The 21,241-nt window shown below is 44.6% G+C and overlaps 1 protein-coding gene across 2 annotated transcripts in view; it reads left to right on the forward strand.

The window, feature by feature from the left end:
* Positions 1 to 21,241, forward strand: part of LOC126259725 (facilitated trehalose transporter Tret1-like) — a 120,226-nt gene that overhangs the window by 80,036 nt on the left and 18,949 nt on the right. For both annotated transcript variants that reach the window (XM_049956705.1, XM_049956706.1), the window contains exons 3-4: positions 11,268 to 11,506; positions 18,979 to 19,387. In XM_049956705.1, coding sequence (XP_049812662.1) covers positions 11,268 to 11,506; positions 18,979 to 19,387 — 648 coding nt within the window. The remainder of the gene's footprint in view (positions 1 to 11,267; positions 11,507 to 18,978; positions 19,388 to 21,241) is intronic.

The raw sequence follows: 21,241 nt of genomic DNA on the forward strand, positions 1-21,241 counted from the left end.
GGTGTTTGTATTTGGATGAAAGGTGCAGGAAGATGTGCTAAAGTCCAAGTGACTGGAGATGTAACACATTATTATAGAAATTGACATGCAGGAAGATGTGCTAAAGTCCAAGTGACTGGAGATGTAACACATTATTATAGAAATTGAAATAAATAATTTTTTAATCTTTATTCATGTGTTTTATTTATAATCATAAACCAATAATTATTTTGATCTGTTGATACATTGAACGCAAGACGTACGCTCCATTGACCGGAGGCCATAGAGTGAGAACAGTTTTTTTTGTTCGTAATGCAATGCATTGCGTCACCACTGTGTGACCTCACTACTCTGCCTTGCCTTAGCGCTGGCGCAGCGCCAAAGCCGTATCCCGGCCGCGCGCGGTCTAGAGCTCCTACCGCGCGCCGCCGGGATAAGCCGCCTCCGGCACCGCCGCCGCTCAAGGTCACGAGCCTCGCGCTCATCTAAGCAGCGGCATCCCCAACTATCCCTACATTTTCGACATGCATTGTATTAGTGTGGAATTCTGGATATCCTAAAAATCTCCAATTGTTTCCAGTATTTAACCTGTGTGCGCCAGCTGCTGCCTCCAATTTAACTCAAAGATGTAATGGGAACATGTCCAGCACATTCTCCATCCCAGCCATGGGAATGCTGATAATGCCACCCATTATGGGTAGACAAATCAATCTCTGCACCACCTCGAGCTCCTTCGCAGCCACCTTCTGTTCTGCTTTATTCCGCCATACTGTTGCCACATCATTCGTCTTATTATAGAAGCGTAAATCCATTGCATGCTCTAGGGACTAGTACCCCAATTTTCCCACCAGCCCTCTTAGTGCACATATGTAAAGCACCTTTTGCCTTAGAAGAAATATTATTTGTATGTAATCCATATTCGATTCGAATCCAGTGTGATACCTAAGTGTTCACTATCCTTGCCACTGGTAGAATTTTGTCGAAGAGCTTAAGCTTCTCGTGAACAGAACTACAACTGTCTTACTGGGATTAACATTTACATCCTATTTACCGGACCAATTTTGCATAATGTTCAGAGAACACTGTTCTAGTCTTCTGACAGTACTTGAAAATTTGCTAAGTATTATTACGATTAAATCGGCTGTGTGTCCTTGGCAATAATAGCCTCTAGCACTTATCTCTTTAATGAGTTTATTCATCACAAGGTCCCACAGTAGCAGGAACAAAACCCCACCTTGCAGACACTCTCTAGTGGTGTTGATTACCATTTTCACATCCATCGTCTTCTCAGCATGCTAGTGATCCACATACAGGTAGATGAATGCTATGCTATTCTGCAGCTTTAATAATGGATTAGAAGGTCGTATTGCTGAAAGCCGCCTCAGTATGCAAGAAGATGCAGGGCTCCATTTCATGTATGTACTTTTAATACTTCCCAACACGATAGTGAAGTGCTGTTTCGCGTGATTTTCCTGGTTTGTATGCTTGTTGGTTTTCATGGAGAGGAACCACAGTTAACCTCCTTCCCCTGAAGTGGATGTTAATTAGTTTTTCTAATGTCTTTAGCAGAAATCTGGACAGACCGGTTGGTCTCATGTCCTTGGTCTTGGTATGATCAGTTCTTCTTGGCTTCAGAATGAAGATAACCTTTTCTGTCCTTAGAAGTGACTCATCCTATTAAGCTGACTGTGAAGTGTCTCCATAGGGGTCTGACCAACACCTTTTCTGCTTGTTGCAACTAAGCCATAAAGATAACACTTGGATGTGGCCACTTGAATGATTGACACATTCTCACAGCCCACTGGATGCTGTTGAACTCTACACATTCCTTGGTCGATTCGCAACTTTCGCATCGCTGACCTTTAAACCAGTACCTCACAGGACCTGAATCTTGAACTTAATCAGCTGCCAAGTCCCATTTCTCTCCAACTACACACGCCCCACACCATTTTGGAGCCTCCACCAGTTTGAACAGTCCCCTGCTGACATTCACGGTCCATGGATTCATGAGGTTGTCTCCATACCTATACACGTCCATCTGTTCGATACTATTTGAAACGAGACTCGTCCAACCAGGCAACATGTTTACAGTCATCAACAGTCCAATGTCACTGTTGATGGGCCCAGGCAAGGCATAAAGCTTTGTGTGATGCAGTCATCAAGGGTACACACGTGGGTCTTAAGCTCCAAAAGCCCATATCGATGATGTTTCATTGAATGGTTGGCTCACTGACACTTGTTGAAATCTGCAGCAATTTGCAGAAAGGTTGCACTTCCATCACGCTGAATGATTCTCTTCAGTCGTCGTTGGTCACATTCTTGCAAGATCTTTTCCAACCACAGCGAAGTCGGAGATTTGATGTTTTACCACATTCCTGATATTCAGGCTACACCCGTGAAATGGTCGTACTGGAAAATCCCCATTTCATCGTTATCTCGGAGATGCTGTGCCCCTTCGCTCGTGCGCCGATTATAACAGCATGATCAAACTCATTTAAATCTTGATAGCCTACCACTGTAGCAGCAGTAAGCGATTGAACAGCTGCCCCAGACACTAGTTGTCTTATAAAGGCGTTGCAGACTACAGCGCCGTATTCTACCTCTTTATATATCTCTGTATTTGAATACGCATACCTATAGCAGTTTCTTTGACACTTCAGTGTATGGTAGCCGGACAAGTTTCGACTGTTGCCAGTAGCACTGCAACACTGCCTGAAAATGCTAGCTCGTATTCTTTCTCCCATCGTCTGTGAAGTTCGGTCTGTACTAAAATTTCTTAATGTACTATGGTGTGCGTACTGTAAGGCCTTCAGCACACACACCATCAGATTATTTTACTTGTCGCTCTAAAAGTAGGAGAGTGTCAGCAATATGTCTCGTGGTCTTATCGTGGCGTGTTTATCTTCTACCATTAGGTCAGACGATAGAAATGCCACTTGCACGCTTAGAGTAGCAGATTGACGGTGACCAACTTTAAACAGAACTTGATTAATTTTCACACACATTTATTAAAATAATAACAAGCATAAAAATTACACAGCATGTTGTTATCAATGGAGAGACGTCTACAGACGTTAAGGTAACCTCTGGCGTGCCGCAGGGAAGTGTTATGGGACCATTGCTTTTCACAATATATATAAATGACCTAGTAGATAGTGCCGGAAGTTCCATGCGGCTTTTCGCGGATGATACTGTAGTATACAGAGAAGTTGCAGCATTAGAAAATTGTAGCGAAATGCAGGAAGATCTGCAGCGGATAGGCACTTGGTGCAGGAAGTGGCAACTGACCCTTAACATAGATAAATGTAATGTATTGCGAATACATAGAAAGAAGGATCCTTTATTGTATGATTATATGATAGCGGAACAAACACTGGTAGCAGTTACTTCTGTAAAATATCTGGGAGTATGCGTGCGGAACGATTTGAAGTGGAATGATCACATAAAATTAATTGTTGGTAAGGCGGGTACCAGGTTGAGATTCATTGGGAGAGTACTTAGAAAATGTAGTCCATCAACAAAGGAGGTGCCCGCATCTCGGGGTGTGCGGTAGCGTTCTCGCTTCCCACGCCCGGGTTCCCGGGTTCGATTCCCGGCGGGGTCAGGGATTTTCTCTGCCTCGTGATGGCTGGGTGTTGTGTGATGTCCTTAGGTTAGTTAGGTTTAAGTAGTTCTAAGTTCTAGGGGACTGATGACCATAGATGTTAAATCCCATAGTGCTCAGAGCCATTTGAACCATTTGATTTGATCAAAGGAGGTGGCTTACAAAACACTCGTTCGACCTATACTTGAGTATTGCTCATCAGTGTGGGATCTGTACCAGATCGGGTTGACGGGGGAGATAGAGAAGATCCAAAGAAGAGCTGCGCGTTTCGTCACAGGATTATTTGGTAAGCGTGATAGCGTTACGGAGATGTTTAGCAAACTCAAGTGGCAGACTCTGCAAGAGAGGCGCTCTGCATCGCGGTGTAGCGAGCTGTCCAGGTTTCGAGAGGGTGCGTTTCTGGATGAGGTATCGAATATATTGCTTCCCCCTACTTATACCTCCCGAAGAGATGACGAATGTAAAATTAGACATTCGAGCGCGCACGGAGGCTATCCGGCAGTCGTTCTTCCCGCAAACCATACGCGACTGGAACAGGAAAGGGAGGTAATGACAGTGGCACGTAAAGTGCCCTCCGCCACACACCGTTGGGTGGCTTGCGGAGTAAAAATGTAGATGTAGATGTAAATGTAAATATACACTCCTGGAAATGGAAAAAAGAACACATTGACACAGGTGTGTCAGACCCACCATACTTGCTCCGGACACTGCGAGAGGGCTGTACAAGCAATGATCACACGCACGGCACAGCGGACACACCAGGAACCGCGGTGTTGGCCGTCGAATGGCGCTAGCTGCGCAGCATTTGTGCACCGCCGCCGTCAGTGTCAGCCAGTTTGCCGTGGCATACGGAGCTCCATCGCAGTCTTTAACACTGGTAGCATGCCGCGACAGCGTGGAGTGAACCGTATGTGCAGTTGACGGACTTTGAGTGAGGGCGTATAGTGGGCATGCGGGAGGCCGGGTGGACGTACCGCCGAATTGCTCAACACGTGGGGCGTGAGGTCTCCACAGTACATCGATGTTGTCGCCAGTGGTCGGCGGAAGGTGCACGTGCCCGTCGACGTGGGACCGGACCGCAGCGACGCACGGATGCACGCCAAGACCGTAGGATCCTACGCAGTGCCGTAGGGGACCGCACCGCCACTTCCCAGCAAATTAGGGACACTGTTGCTCCTGCGGTATCGGCGAGGACCATTCGCAACCGTCTCCATGAAGCTGGGCTACGGTCCCGCACACCGTTAGGCCGTCTTCCGCTCACGCCCCAACATCGTGCAGCCCGCCTCCAGTGGTGTCGCGACAGGCGTGAATGGAGGGACGAATGGAGACGTGTCGTCTTCAGCGATGAGAGTCGCTTCTGCCTTGGTGCCGATGATGGTCGTATGCGTGTTTGGCGCCGTGCAGGTGAGCGCCACAATCAGGACTGCATACGACCGAGGCACACAGGGCCAACACCCGGCATCATGGTGTGGGGAGCGATCTCCTACACTGGCCGTACACCACTGGTGATCGTCGAGGGGACACTGAATAGTGCACGGTACATCCAAACCGTCATCGAACCCATCGTTCTACCATTCCTAGACCGGCAAGGGAACTTGCTGTTCCAACAGGACAATGCACGTCCGCATGTATCCCGTGCCACCCAACGTGCTCTAGAAGGTGTAAGTCAACTACCCTGGCCAGCAAGATCTCCGGATATGTCCCCCATTGAGCATGTTTGGGACTGGATGAAGCGTCGTCTCACGCGGTCTGCACGTCCAGCACGAACGCTGGTCCAACTGAGGCGCCAGGTGGAAATGGCATGGCAAGCCGTTCCACAGGACTACATCCAGCATCTCTACGATCGTCTCCATGGGAGAATAGCAGCCTGCATTGCTGCGAAAGGTGGATATACACTGTACTAGTGCCGACATTGTGCATGCTCTGTTGCCTGTGTCTATGTGCCTGTGGTTCTGTCAGTGTGATCATGTGATGTATCTGACCCCAGGAATGTGTCAATAAAGTTTCCCCTTCCTGGGACAATGAATTCACGGTGTTCTTATTTCAATTTCCAGGAGTGTATTTAACTTGATTCTGGATGCTATTTACAATTGACAATCTGAAGTTCCTTTGGTATTGGTACGTTAACCTTATTCTGACATATATCTCTGATACTTGACGAAAGTGTCTATACATTTCTCTTCATGGCTATGTACAGGAATATGGTAATCTTAGGCGCAGACTGAAACTTGACTATAGACTGGTACAGACAAATGTAGAACTTGTACAGACTGGTACAGACAAATGCAGACTGGTACAGACTGGTGCAGACAAATGCAGACTGGTGCAGACTGGTACAGACAAATTCAGACAGAGTAATCGGAGGTCTGCACACTCGTTATAATACCTCGCAAATTCATGTATCACTGCGCGAGTGTGATCCGCGAGGAGAAAAGGATCTACGTAACCAGCAATCTCATTGGCTGCATTACATATTAATACGTGGATCAGTGGAAGCAGAATTTGGTCTGTCTCTATGGCAGCGCCATCTCGTAGTGCGGAGACGGACGAGCGCTGCGCCTGTGCTGTTGTGCTTAGTGAGGAGCGCTCTAGTGGGAAAGTTGTGTACACACTGACTACGCAGAACTATGTACACAATATGTACAAAACATAGCACCGATCGAAATTCTTCGTCGTCTGTATCAGTGTACTAGCTGAAGGTCATGAGCAAATAGACAGTGGGTCAATGATTTAGGCAATACTGAAGAGGACCATGTGCGACGGCCTTCACCAATCGCGATCTTGTGGAGCTGGTACAGCTGCGGATTATGGAGATTGTGTAGTAGTGTCGCTCCATGATCACAGATCTCAGCAGCCAATCTCCGAACATATTGCGATTCTTGTTGCATGAAACTGTTACTAAGCATTTACTATTCAGGGAAATGGGTGCCATCCACTCATGACTTCGTCTACTTTTATCTGCTAAGCTTCACTCTGTGGGAAAGTATAATCCAATTAAAATTACTTGATAGTTGACGTCTGTCACTTGCTGCTACAGTGTTGCCACATCGGCCGCCGGCTACCGCTCAGTTACAGGTGTAACACAAATGTTGCGAGTCACTACACAAATGCTGTTAAAGTGTTGCGGAGCAACGTTGGGAGTGGCCACCACGAGGTATGACGGAAATGCGAGATGCTCTGTCGAAAGCTGATGTTAAGTGACCGATGACTGAACTGCGGCAGACGACGTGTTTTGTAGCCCTGAATTTAAACTCATGTCCTAAGCTAACCACAACTTCATGCTGTGCAATATATCTGAGTAAAGGATGGTCAATAATCTGTGGCGGAACTAAAATCACGATCACTTTGTTCATGACGATTCAAGCTAATCTCCATGAGCAAACTCAAGACAGAAAAAATTCAGTTTCAGTGCTGAAAGCAGCTGTAATGTCTCGCTATCTTTGGTCACCTGAAACTATACTCACACTGTCACACAAGCTGCCACATTACCAGCCGAAGACAAGTCCTCATTGGCAGTTAGTTTAGGATTATAGACGTAACACACAGATTCCAAAGTAAGGAAGAATGGTAGCAAGAAAAATAAGAGCAAACAAGAAAGTCAATACGATTATGAAAATGATGTGACAAAGAATCAGAAACAAAAAATTACATTTAAACCAATTAACCAAACAAAAATAATAATCAACATTTTTGATCACATTTAAAAATAAAAAAAAATCAATTAATTTGACGACATTCGGACCTGCGACTTTCTACACGTAAAGTTTATACACTAACCATTGTGTTATGCCACTACACTGTGCTGAGTAGTTACATTTATGACTGTGGTGACCCAGTCGCAATGATGAACTGTAGCCTTCAAAAATTCGGCTTCAAACGGTGTCAAGCGATACTTATCTAATGCTAATGCAAGAGGATCTCTGTGATTATGATAGGTGTTTATGACATGCTGAATTGCGTCTTTTGTGGAAGATTTCATTAGTCTTTGGTTGGTGCCGTATATGAAACGTGAGTACTTTGTTAGCATCATATGTGTGTGTGTGTGCGTGTTGTTTTTGGTGTGGTCATCATGTTTTATGAAGTATGAAATAAAAATGCTGACCTATGATGTGGGATACAAACACAACAAGAAAGAGTGCTGAACGAGGAATTGTAAGTGAACTGAGCAATTTTTGTTACAATCTGGCAACGTCAATCGGTTCAGGCGTGACGTTGAGTGCTCTGATTGGAGAAAAACAGTTCCAGCACATGAAGTGTCAACTGTCAAGTAATTTTAATCGTATTAATAGATCCTTTCAGATCTGAAGGAGGATAAGTACTTCCTCTTAAGCCATCCGATGCACATGAGAATGTGTATCGGACGGAATAGGTAATTGAAACGAAAGCAATCGCCCAACTCAAGGTGTGAAGCGATCTGTGCCAATGGGTGCATGGCATATAGGATGATGTGTCGTGGATGGAGCCTCAGGGATATTGGGCGACCACACTGGTGTGGACAGATATTTTGGGTGTTATGAACGTGAGACCGAGAATGGAGAACACAGACCTAAACAAAAAAATGAGTGACTTGATGTTCAAGATACCTCAAACAGTCAAACATTGGGCATTGAGCCGATGGAAGCTGTTTCCGCAACTGGGCCATTGGAGGGACCAGTTCCGGGAGCTGAAAATGTTACTGAGAAACTGGATGTGGTCAAGATTAACGCCTTATCTGGAGCACAGAGGCGGAAACCTCTGTGAGATCAAAGAGAAACAGAAGGTTAGGAATGTCTTTCTAAGAACAAATAGAGGGCACTAAAGGGCCTTGAACCTAAGACACCCAAGAAAAGATTGACTCAAAGTGAAGGGGGTAAACAAGCCCCTTCTACTTCTAAGACAAGTAGTAAGAAATGAGGGAGAAGTCTGTTGCTCCCAGTTCTCAGGACAAATGCATCCAGAAAAAGCCAAGGTAGGAAAATGTGAATCTGACCTACAGTACCGAAGTCTTGTTTTTTAGAATGGTAGTTACCTAAAAAGGTTTCCTTCTTGTTAGCATCACCTCACAGCAGGAGGAGCTAGTGGAGGTGACCCTATCTGGAAAAAATTGAAAGGACATAAGCCTAGACTCCAAATACAGGAGGATCTTTCGGAATACAGGTGCTCTGAACTTTTTCTGTGAGGGTATGGGGACAGTGGATCGACCGAAGGAGGCGGTGCCATGATATTTCCATAGGATGAAGCAAAGCTGGCCAGGATAGCAGTGGTATTATTCAAGACCGTTAAAATATCAATCTGGGTTCCAAAACTACTGATGGATGTTCGCCCAGAGGACTGGAGTATCATTTACCGAAAGGTAGAAACTGACAGCTAAAGCCTTGTGATGGCAGTTGGAGAAACATCCCTGAGGGCAATGAATGTGCAAGACTTAAAACTGTATTTAGGGTTCTCACAAGTTATTGACATCGTGACCAAAGACGACGATGCCGGCAAGTTGGGGGCTGGAAGTGCTGAAGGTAAACCTGGAGAGCAGTAAGGAGGCAGCTGCGTCCTCGCATTTGGTTCAGGGAAGAAATAAGGTGAACATGGCCTTGATCCAAGAATCCTCCATGTACAAAGTGGGGATATCAGGCCTCAGAGAAAATGGAGGTAAGTTGATTCACGCGAGAAATCTAAAAATCCTGAGAACATGCAACTATCTTAAAAATGGCATTTCATTCATGTTGATGGCGAACTGCTGTTGTAAGAGGTTAGTGACCAACAAAATGAAACAGTGTTTGGGAGTCGCGAGGAAAGTGGTATTGGCTTCAGCCTACTTTCATTATGAGGACGGTGTTCCATCATCTCAGAAAGAAGCCAGACTGATAGACAGCTGCTTACAGCTGAAAGAACAACTGCTGGCTAGTTGCGATACCAGTGCCCACAACCTGGCGTGAGGAATCAGTGACACCAACAGCAGAGATGAGTGCCTACTTGAACATCTATTGGGGAGTAACCTAGAGATCTTGAATATGGCTAAGGAACCTACCTTCAGGAGTAGAACCCAGGAAGAAGCAACTGACATAACTTTTGGAAACATCTTAATGGGTCGTTACGTCAAACAATGGCATGTTGCAGTGGAACTCTCCTTATCTGACCACAGTTAGATTTATGATAGAAATGGGTGTTAAACAGACCATAGGCTTAGTATTCCTAGGAAGACAGACTGGGATTCGTACACGAAAAACCTAAATCGCCTCTATCTGAAGTTAAAGCTTCGATACCATATCCAGTTACAGGGAATAGTGGATGAAGTAACAGATGGCATTATGATGTCATTTCAACAACACCTGTTGGCAGCTGAGGATTTCGATTAATTTCATTTCATTCTAGAGAAGTTGCACGGTCATCATCGGTATCTGTTCTTTCGAGAACAGTTACTATCTTCATATATGACGTCATACTTTTAAAAACTATACAATCAGCAAGAATTACACAGAAGGGAACGTACCTTGGTGGAATAGCAGTCTCTAATTGCAAATAAAGCTGGTAAGAAGACTGTTTAAGTTTGCAAGAGGGAAAGGGCAATGATCAAAACATCGGGAGGTCCTTTCTAAATACGACTTTGCTGTTAAGTAAGCGAAACACACATACTGGAAAATATCTTTTGAGAAGATGGCAGGTACAGTTGCCAGAGAGAGGTAAGGAAGATCCTGAGTGTACTTGGTTAGCACATGAGAGGCAGCCACATGTGGGGTAGTCACACACACGGTCTAGGCCGCCTTGCCATGGTTCGTGGTTGCCCCTCCCCCCCTATCCCATGATACATGTAGATACGACTCTGACAGATGACATGTATGTATGCATCCTGTCTGATCACCTGAATCCATCCATGTCCATTGTGCAGTCCGACGCATTTGGGCAATTCCAGCAGGACAATGCGACACCCCACACGTCCAGTGTTGCTACAGAGTGGCTCCAGGAACACTCTTCTGAGTTTAAACATCTCCGTTGGCCACCAAACTCCCCATACATGAACATTATTGAGCATATCTGGGATGTTTGCAACAGGCTGTTCAGAAGCGATCTCCACCCCCTCGTACTCTTACGGATTTATGGACAGTCCTGAAGGATTGATGGTGTCAGTTCCATCCACCACTTCTTCGCACATTATTCGAGTCCATCCCACGTCGTGTTGCGGCACTTCTGCGTGCTCGCAGGGGCCCATCGCGATATTAGGCAGTTGTTCCAGTTTCTCTGGCTCTTCAGTGTATGATTGTTACGTCATCGCTCTGCATCGCATGTGCTGTGATTCTGGCTACACACGTTTACTTAAAAGAAAATAATGAAACTAAATTTCTGGACAACCCTCGTAGTTTATCCAGCGAGGTGGCGCCATCGTAAGGCATTCTATTTGTATTAGGTAGAACGCCTGTTAAAATCGCCATCTGGCCATCTGGGCTTAAGTCTTCCGCAGTTCTAAATCACTCAAGCGAAATTTTGGGATGGTTTGTTTGAAAGGGTATGATTGGTTTTCTCCACATCTTCCCCAGATTGGGCTTTTGCTCCATCTATAATGTCGTCGTCGTCAACACCATACTGAACACTATTCTTCCTCCCGACTATAGAATACCGAAGCTGGTTAAATTCAGTTGGTCGCAGATTTTTGTAAGAAACGAGTAACTTTGCGACACAACAGTGGATGACTGAATGTGGGGTGTTTCCACAGCGGCGCTGACGAGCCTGATGAGCGGCATGGTGTACGGCTGGCCGTCGCCCACCCTGCCACAGCTGCAGCAGCCGGGCTCCTGGCTGCCGCTGACGGCTGACGAGGCCTCCTGGATCGTGTCCTGCGTCACCATCTCGTCCGTGCTGCCCATCATAGCCATGCCCCTCATCGTCGACGTCGTCGGCCGCAAGATGCTGCTCATCGCATCAGGGCTGCCGGCGTTCGCTTCCTGGCTCATGGTCTGTACTGCATCTAAACCGCCCCTTCAGTTTTCTTGGACTCAAGCAACGCTTTATGCTTTAATAAAAAATATTCTGAAACTGTAGAGAAGGGCGATCAATTTTAAAAACAGCTTAATTATTTTAGAGTTCAATTTGGATCATTCCATGTTATACGCTCTGGTGACAGAAGTCATGCCGGCCGGAGTGGCCGAGCGGTTCTAGGCGCTTCAGTCTGGAACCGCGCGACCGCTACGGTCGCAGGTTCGAATCCTGCCTCGGGCATGGATGTGTGTGATGTCCTTAGGTTAGTTAGGTTTAAGTATTCTAAGTTGTAGGGGACTGATGGCCTCAGAAGTTAAGTCCCATAGTGCTCAGAGCCATTTAAACCATTTTTGAACAGAAGTCATGTGCTACCTCTTAAAATCGTGTCGGACCGACTTTTTCCCGGCATAGCGCAGACGACTGACGTGACCTTGACTCGAGAAATCGTTGGAAGTCCCCTGCAGGAATATTGAGCCACGCTGCCCCTGTAGGCGTCCGTATATGCGAAAGTGTTGACGTGCAGGATTTTGTTCATGAACTGACCTTTCGATTGTATCCGACATATGTTACATGGGACTCATGTCGGGCGATCTGAGTGGCCAAATCATTCGCTCAAACTGTCCAGAATGTTCTTCAAACCAATCGCCAACAACTGTGCCTGGTGACATAAAAATTCCGTATTTTGTTGGGTACATGTTCTTCAGGTAAGCAAACGTAACCATTTCAGTGAAGCTGAACCAGAGGATCCAGTCCATTGCCTGTAAACGCAGCTCACACCATTATGGAGCCATCACACCATCTTGCACAGTGCCTTGTTGACAACCTGGTCCTATGGTTCGTGGGCTCTGTGCAACATTCGAATCCTACTGTCAGCTCTTACCAACTGAAATCGAATCTCATCTGACGAGGTCACCGTTTTCCAGTCGTCTAGGGTCAATATGATACGGTCACGAGCCCAGGAGAGTCGCTGCAGGCGATGTCGTTCTGTTAGCGAAGGTACTCGCGTCCGTCGTCTGCTGCCATGGCCCTTTAACGCCACATTTCCTGTCCTAACCGATACGTTCGTCCTACGTCTCACATTAATTTCCGCTGTTATTTCACTCAGTGTTGCTCGTCTGTTAGCACTGACAACTCTGCGCAAACTCCGCTGTTCTCAACCGCTAAGCGGAGGCCGTTGGCCACTGTGTTGTCCATGGTGAGACGTAATGCCTGAAATATGGTACCCCGGCACACTCTGGACCATGTCCCACGTGTCTAGCTCCAACTACCATTCCGCATTCAAAGTCTGTTAATTCCCCTCGTGCGACCATAATCACTTCGGAACTTTTTCATATGAATCACGTGAGTACAAACGGCGGCCCCGACAATGCATTGCCGTGCTACACCTTGCGTACGCGATACCAACGCCATCTGTGTATGTGCCTATCGCTCTTCCGTGACTTGTCACCTCAGCGTATTTTACATCATTCCATGTTATAAAGCGATGAACTTTTTGCGACATTTTATTGTAAGCTGAAATGTGCAACACGTCTATTACTGACGTGACAGTACGGCTGGTATTAACAGCCTGGCATTTCACGTGAGAGTCATTTTCGGAAGCTAAGAGGATTTAGAAATGTTGCTTCTCTTGATCGCAGGCACACGTCACTAGCATTCTAACTGCTCACCTCGAGTCTTCTGAAGCTGAAATCCCTGTCGCAGAAGATCATGCACAGTCGTTGTTCCATTTTTAATTTTGCCCCGAAACTGTTTGGGAAAAATGCATGTTCACTCTCCAGTAATGAACACACAAAATTTTTTAAGTGATGCCATAAATTTATTCCGCTAGTGCCATTCGTGTCCCAACACTAGTCACGATACAGTCATCATTACCTCGTGCAACGCATAACGAAATGATTACACAACGTCATATTTCCTTGCGAATGACGGCTTCTTTCGACCCTACAATCGAAATGCATGTCGCGAACTTTAACTCTTTAATCGCAACGCAGATTGCAGTTTAATTACATTTCGTATTTGATAAATGTCCTGAGCAACAAATATGCTTTCGCTCAGGTTATAAACGGTGACATCTAACTCACGACCATTCTCGGTTACAGACACCAATTTCCTAAATTTCACTTTAAACAAATTTGGAACAATTTGGTGGAAGAGCCTCACACTGGAAAAAAGTGGTAGCTTCCTCCTCCACGAAAGACAACACTTATTTTCTCACTCTGCTTTATTTTTTAGACACCATCCAATCACACATGTACTCTGTTTCCCGCGCCATAGTTCGGGTCAACAATCTCCGAGTCTTGGCGACCGTGTGACGTAGCCGTGAAATTGCAAAGGGGGCCTAATTTATGCGTCATTGCGCACCCACGTCTTTCGCAAAATCTTATCTGCAGCCCAAGCGACTGCCCCGATTCTCAAGAAGCGTCCTCTTCTCTCACGAAAACGGCGCCATGTGAGGTATGGTGAAGCTCCCAAACCGATCCTAATGCGCGCGTGACTGCACTCCCCTGAGGCACACATGAGCTTACCTGCAGCCCACATGACTGACCAGACTCTCCGGAAACATTGCCTTCACTCGCCAAAGCGGCACCATGCACGATACTGGACAGGTGGTCTGTAACCCACGGGAGTGCCCCACAGGGGGTGGGTGTTGGGGGCTGCACATCACCCCTGAGGTAAGAGATTCCAGCTAAACGCTTCCCAGGGCCTCTATCCACAACAGGAAAGGCTCAGTCTGATGTCTTCGCCACCAGTCAGCAAGTAGACCAGCCAGATACCACAGGGAAACCCAGTACACGAATCAAAGACAAATACTTTATTAGAGGAAAGCACTAACTTCTGCAATTATTATGTCCATTTCATTTGAATATTAGAACCTTCATTACACTGAACACGAAAAGGCTAAAAATCTCTCTACCACATGACTAGGTAACTAGTATTTATAATTAAAAAAGAGACATGTGTTGGCTCCAGCCTGACACATTTCAACTTGATGGATCAGAAGAAATAAAGTGCCAATAAAAACTGTAAAATATGTATATAATACATGACGATCATACAGGGCTTGGACAAAAATATTGTAACATCACAAGAAATGCCCGCTTGAACATAAATAGAGATGCTAGCCAGGCCTGCATGTTGCGCTGTTGTCTTTGATCACCAACGGTAAATATGCAATGCCTTCATACATTGCAAGTATCAGTTGTGATCACAACAATGTTCTTATTAGTTGTGAGTGCCTTATATCGGACCTGTGTGAATCAGAACTTGGGTAAATTGTCGGTGTTTGTATCGCGGGTGCTTCTGTAACTAAGGCAGCTGAAGTTTTTGGTGTTTCCAGAAGCACCGTATTAAAGATTTATACCCGATACACGAAAAGCGGAAAAACATCGTCTGCTATATCACACATAACACGTTCGAAAGTGTGTGTTCAGTGGTCGTAACAGATGTTCGTTGAAGAGGACTGTGACGAAAATCATGACTGTGACGAAATCACTGCAGAAATGAATGTCGCACTCGCGAAACCTGTCACCACCAAAGAAAGGAAAGGAGCTCCATGGAAGAAGGTCATTTGGCTGGATGAGTGTTGTTTCACACTTTTCGTACTTCTGGCCGAGTTCAGGTCCGAAGAGTGAAGCATGCCGAGGGTTAGCGACGAATTGGACTGCCATGTTGTGGTATTTCGTGGACCTCATGATTAGTATGCAAGGTCGCATTACTACCAAGGACTTGTGACCATTTTGTCTGATCAAGTCCATCCCATGGTACAATGTTTTTTCACCAATGGTGACGTGTTCCAGTATGGCAGGACCTCTGTTCACATAGCTGCCATCATCCAGGACTGGCTTTGTGAGCACAAGGATGAACTAACGTATCTCCTCTCGCCATCACAGTTACCAGATCGCAATATTATTGGACCGCTGTGGTCTACTGCCCACCTCCATTATTGTTACCTAAACTTTCCACTATTTTGCAGGAAGAAGGGTATAACATTCTCTTGAAAACTACATGGAACCTATATTTATCCATTGTGAGATGGCTGGAAGCTGTTCAGAATCCAGCAGGTTTCCTACACCATATTAATTAGGTATGGTAAGATGTTGGGCTTTCCGCGATTCCATATTTTTCTCCTCCTCTTGTAGTACAGTAAGCAGTGGCAATGTGTGGCTAACATTTATAACAGTTCCTTCATTTTAAAACATTAAAATTATTTGGCATTCGTTCGATGAGCTCGTATGAGACATGAATTTCTCTTCAAGAAGCGTGCACTTTCAACAGCTGTCTCACATAGTAGAATAGTGAGTTATTTGTTTTAGAAAAGATTCCATTTAGCATGTGAGGATGTCAAGATCTGTTCTTTGCTATACTATAAAAATAAATGGAGTTACATTAATATAAATACAGCACAGTTCATTATTATTATTATTTAATTTTTTTTTGCTTAACTTCGAAATGGGAAATTAAAGTGTTAAATTCTTTTTTCGACATTTATCTTCAAATTTATCTTTCTGTTCTGCTAATTCAAGTTATAAAATTACATAAATATAAAAGAATTTAGAAATATCCTTTGTTTCATGGATTAAAATTGTATAAGCGAAGCACAGAAGGAATAGTGTAAAAACGATGAAGTACCTTTCGAAATAGTCACTAAAAATTAGAAGAAAGTTTCATACACATCTGAAATAGAATGATAATGTTCTCCTAGCACTACTACATACACTTTGTATCACTACTATCATAACTTGACGTTAATTTGAAATATATACATTTGCTGAGTGGTTGAATAATACGAAGAGCGTTTAATAAATAATGCAACACATTTACTCACTGCCGATTTCGGTTAAAAATTGGGGACTTTGTTGTGGGACACCGTGGAATATTCCTGCTTCAGCTCCTCTAGTAAGTTCCAGCGCTATATGTAGCCTTGAAAGTGTGTAATATATTGGTTATTCCTTGCTACTGTAGTGTTATCTTCAAGCTGTGAGAAAGGAGGACGCGTAAGCAGAGACGATGCTGAGGGCAGACGAAACTAGGAGAGATATTGTTACATGAAGTAAACCGTAATGGGAGAGCCTTGCGAAAATGCAGACGCCCCCAGACGCGGTCCCAGGGCGTTAGTTACTCTTCAGGGAATTAACATGTAACTTCATATGTCGTCTAGACGCTGTGGTAGGTTGCCATCATAGAACTTCATAACCAACAGGCACGTACTATCGTATAAAGCCAGCTTTACACCAGCCCTGAGAACGGCAGCGTCACTAGGCTCACAAGGGTGAGAAAGAGAGCGAAACGCCAAAAACTGTTGACCTAGCAGTCCCTACTCCGGGGAGCCCGAGGGGCGGGGCTAAATGACGTATAAAAATAATGTTCCAAGCCTTATTTGGCAGAGCAGTTACGTTTAGCTTTTAGCTGAACAATGATGATACTTAGTGCAACTGCATTGACATCCCCGCCTTCGGAACAGCAGAGGGGACCCAACTAAACCGTGATTGGTAGGCACCTACAAGAGACCTACGGGACTGGCTGGGTGGCTTTAAGTGGGGAAAACAGTGCCCCCACGCGACTCTTTAAAACCCCTAGATTTCGCATTTTGGCAGAGTTCTCAATCAGACGATCTGGGCGCCGAATCCGCGTCCGTTGACTCCAGCCTCGGTCCAGCTCCGCGTAAGTCTGCTCTCTCACTTGGGGTGCCTCAGTGAACAGTGTCACATTCAGTATGTTATGTTTTGCAACTAAGTTGTTACCTTAAGATGCTACCAGTGTTTGCTACTGTGGTTAGCATCCACTACTGGGACTTCTGCACTGGTTTCTGTTGTAACAGTGCTATTCATGGTTTTTCTAACCCTAGAACTAGCCTCCAGTGTATTATTTAGTCCTGTCTGAAATAAACAACTATTTCAAAACCCTGTTTGTCCAAGGGTTTCCACAACGAGTTCCCTACCGAGTCTCACCACCTGCATTTCTAGTAAATACCTGTACCAGTGTTGGCTCAGATAGAAGAAAACAATCAAATGCCTTCACTGTGAATTGTCCTTCTGCCTTCTGCTCTGTACCGCTCGGGAGCGCAGACTGACCGGTAACCTCTTTTTCCCTCTCCGACCTATGTCAGGACACGACAAGTGGCATCTGTAACGGAGTTGCGTTACAAGCAGAGAATCATCATTGTTTCTTTTGGTGGAAAACTAGAGAATCGCAGATATTCATAGGCGCTAGCAGAAGGTCTACGGGGAGCTGGCAATGAACAAAAGCACAGCGAGTCGTTGGGTGAGGCTTCTGTCATCATCGCAACAAGGTCGCGCAAACCTTTCCGATCTCCCACGTGCCGGCCGGCCTCACACAGCTGTTAAAATGAAGAAACGACTTCAGCGTGTTCGTTGCCACAAACAAGCAAAAGAACTTTTCCTTCTCAGTGAAAGCTCAAGGCCTAACAGAAGTCTGCGCACGTGAGAGGAGCTAACAGAACTTCACTGGACTGTTCTTCCTCATCTATATCACAGCCAGGATCTCAACGAAGGATCCAGTCCATGGGAAGCAGTATGTGAATGATGGGGAGGTCATTGATGCAGCAATACGTCGACCAATATAGTACCTCCCAGTAAGGTGGTGTATGACCCATCGCATTCAACAGATATTATGTTGAAAAATAGGGTTTTGTAGCTAAAAGAGTGGGGAACAATATGATGCATTGGAATCCTGAATAAAACCAACCTGCTTTTAGAAAAAAAAATGTGTTGTATTACTCATTGAACGTCCTTCATATATGCATTTCCAGATTGAAATAAAATTGCAAGAGGAATCACCACCATTGGTCATCAACTGCTAAGAGTGCCTGAGTAGCATTGAGGTTAAAATGTAGCAGGAATAGACATGGGTAGCGCATGTTGTAGTTAAATTAGTTCATATGGTTCAAATGGCTCTGAGCACTATGGGACTTAACATCTGAGGTCATCAGTCCCCTAGAACTTAGAACTACTTAAACCTAACTAACCTAAGGATATCATACACACCAATGCCCTAGGCAGGATTTGAACCTGCGACCGTAGCAGTCACGCGGTTCCGGACTGAAGCGCCTAGAACCGCGAGACCACCGCGGCCGGCTTCAATTAGTTAGAAATTAGTCTGATTGCCATTACTTGAATCTTTAGCGATTGATAAGAGCCCGCTGACTAATCGTTAAAGTCAAGTACTGGTCCAAAGAAAGGAAAATATACCTGACAACTGGACTCGATTGTGAAGTTTTAGCATGTGGGAGGCAAGTTATTGAAAGTACTGTTGAATTATCATAAAACATATAGTAAAAATGCTGGAAATGAAATTCTGTATTTGTAACAGGAAGAACTCATGAGATAGCAATCGTCTGGACCACATAACGCCTGGCAGACTTGTCGGAAACAGGAGCGAATCTGACAAGATGTAACAGAAATATAGTGACCAGTATCCTTGGTTGACAGGTGCTGTTTGCAGACTCGGCGGGAATGCTGATAGCGTCGCGTGTGGTGGCTGGTCTGAGCATCGGCGCCAGCGTGTGCCTGGTACCGATGTACGTGGGGGAAGTGGCGGAGGCCAAAGTGCGGGGCATGCTGGCCACCGTCTTCCAGTTCGCCATGTGCCTGGGCTCGCTCGCCTCCTACTGCATGGGCCCCTACATGTCCTACTCGGCAGTGGCCATCGTGTCGGCCGCCGTGCCAGTCCTCTTCATGCTGGGCTTTCTCTGGATGCCCGAGTCACCGTACTTCCTGGCGCTGCGCGGCAGGGACGAGGAAGCCAAGAATGCCTTGAGGCGGCTGCGAGGTGCCGTGTCCGAGGAAGCGATCCAGGAGGAGCTTGGAATTGTACAGAAATACGTCGAGGAGCAGCGAGGTGAATGGCGCTGCCTTCCTTTGGATCTCACGCCAGACAGCTGTATTTATTAAACATGCTTTGCTTATTAGTACAAAATTATATGGCACCATTGATTAGATATGCAATGGCACCATTGATTAGATATTCAATGAAAATCGTAGAAAAAGCAAGTTGTCCACCCCATCAAAAGATAGCACACTGTAAATTTGGAATGCTGCATGATCTTTTGAGAGAAATTGCAATGAAGATTTAGCTCCATGTTGAGAGGCTATTTTATTTAGTGATGGATTTTGTTGTTAGTTTATTAACATTAATTTAGATTGATAATTATAACTGATGTTTTTAAGTACTCTATATGAAATCAGTATTCAATATGGGATTAGGTATGTCAACTGCAAGTACATCATAACGGCTTTTATTTCCACAAGATTTATCTCTTCTGGACCACAGCTAAGCTGATGGTAGTAATTAATCTTTACAAAATTAATTACTAACATCCTCTGAAGCCTTTAAATGAAAATAACTAATATAGATTTATATCACACAGTAAGGTTTTACAACAATATGTCCATTTTGCTAATGATAACTTCAAGGTTGCTTTGTTGGGTATGACTCACTATGTTGAAATGAACTGACTTTTCCTCAGATACCTTAACGCATATCACTACCAGATGGTGCAAGGCTAATGTGCTACCATCCAGTGACTGATGGCTTGTATGCTGTCTGCATGATATTGTATCCCAGGACAGCAGTCACAGACATATATAGATAACTCTTCCGATTCACTTCCTCAGAATTATCACCAATAATGTCTATAATCTAGTAAAAACTTTGGAGACACCAGAAATGAGTCTCCAAATAAGTTATTATAAGCAAGACACAAATATATACCATTATATACAGAAAACCGATATCAGTGAGAGATATTTGAGTTTCGAATTCATTTAGTTCCAGCTCAAGATAAATTTTGGCTACAGATGCATGTGAACAATGTTTGAAACTTGTTCTTTTGTAAATAGAATCCTCTTATATTAAGAAGCTATGGTATGCAAATGAGTTAAGTAGTTTTCCACCATTCATGTGACATGTCATTAACTAATGGTTATAGACAACAAACATTTCTTAATGTTATTTCACCTCCCTTGCCTTACATGGGTTGGGGGTAGAAGGGAAGGGGGAGGTGCAGCGTGTGGCACAACCGCTTCCTCTTTAGTAAAAAATGTGTTAAAATGCATAAATTCGATACAAAATAATTTGAAATGAGATAATTTCACAAAGCCTTTTATAATTATTAAAAGATGACTGTCATGTATGATATTAAAATAAATTGTTCACATTTCATTTTGTAATTTAAAAGATACATAATAAAACACAACAAAAATAATAAGATGGTGCAGAAATATGATGGTCTTAAAAAGAATCACAACATATTCACTGATGGCTCAAGGACCTCCACAGCAAAGTGCTAGTTAAACAGGAAAGGTTACATGTTCTGTAGTGTTATAGGATGTATGTGGGTATAAAAGAAAAGTGTATGATGTAGAGATGATGGTAACTGTGGAACTGATGGTAAGAGACAGAAATGGAGAAGGGACTGGGCTCTGGGCCTGCCTATGATATGAAGAGAAAAGGATCAGTGAAAGATAGAGATGGAGATGGAGATAGAGAGCCCTGATATGGGATACGATAGGGAGAGATGAGTAAGAGGTGGCAGGATTAATAAATGTTAGGAGAGGTTTCATTGTATAGGAAACAGAATTGGTTGAAGTTGGGGCAGGGTATAGAGAGTATATGTAGATGTATTGTTACTGTAGCAGCAGGAAATCAGGTTCAAATGGTTCAAATGGCTCTGAGCACTATGGGACTTAACTG

Source organism: Schistocerca nitens, chromosome 5, assembly GCF_023898315.1.
Source record: "Schistocerca nitens isolate TAMUIC-IGC-003100 chromosome 5, iqSchNite1.1, whole genome shotgun sequence".
In the NCBI taxonomy this organism is placed as follows: Eukaryota; Metazoa; Arthropoda; class Insecta; order Orthoptera; family Acrididae; genus Schistocerca; species Schistocerca nitens.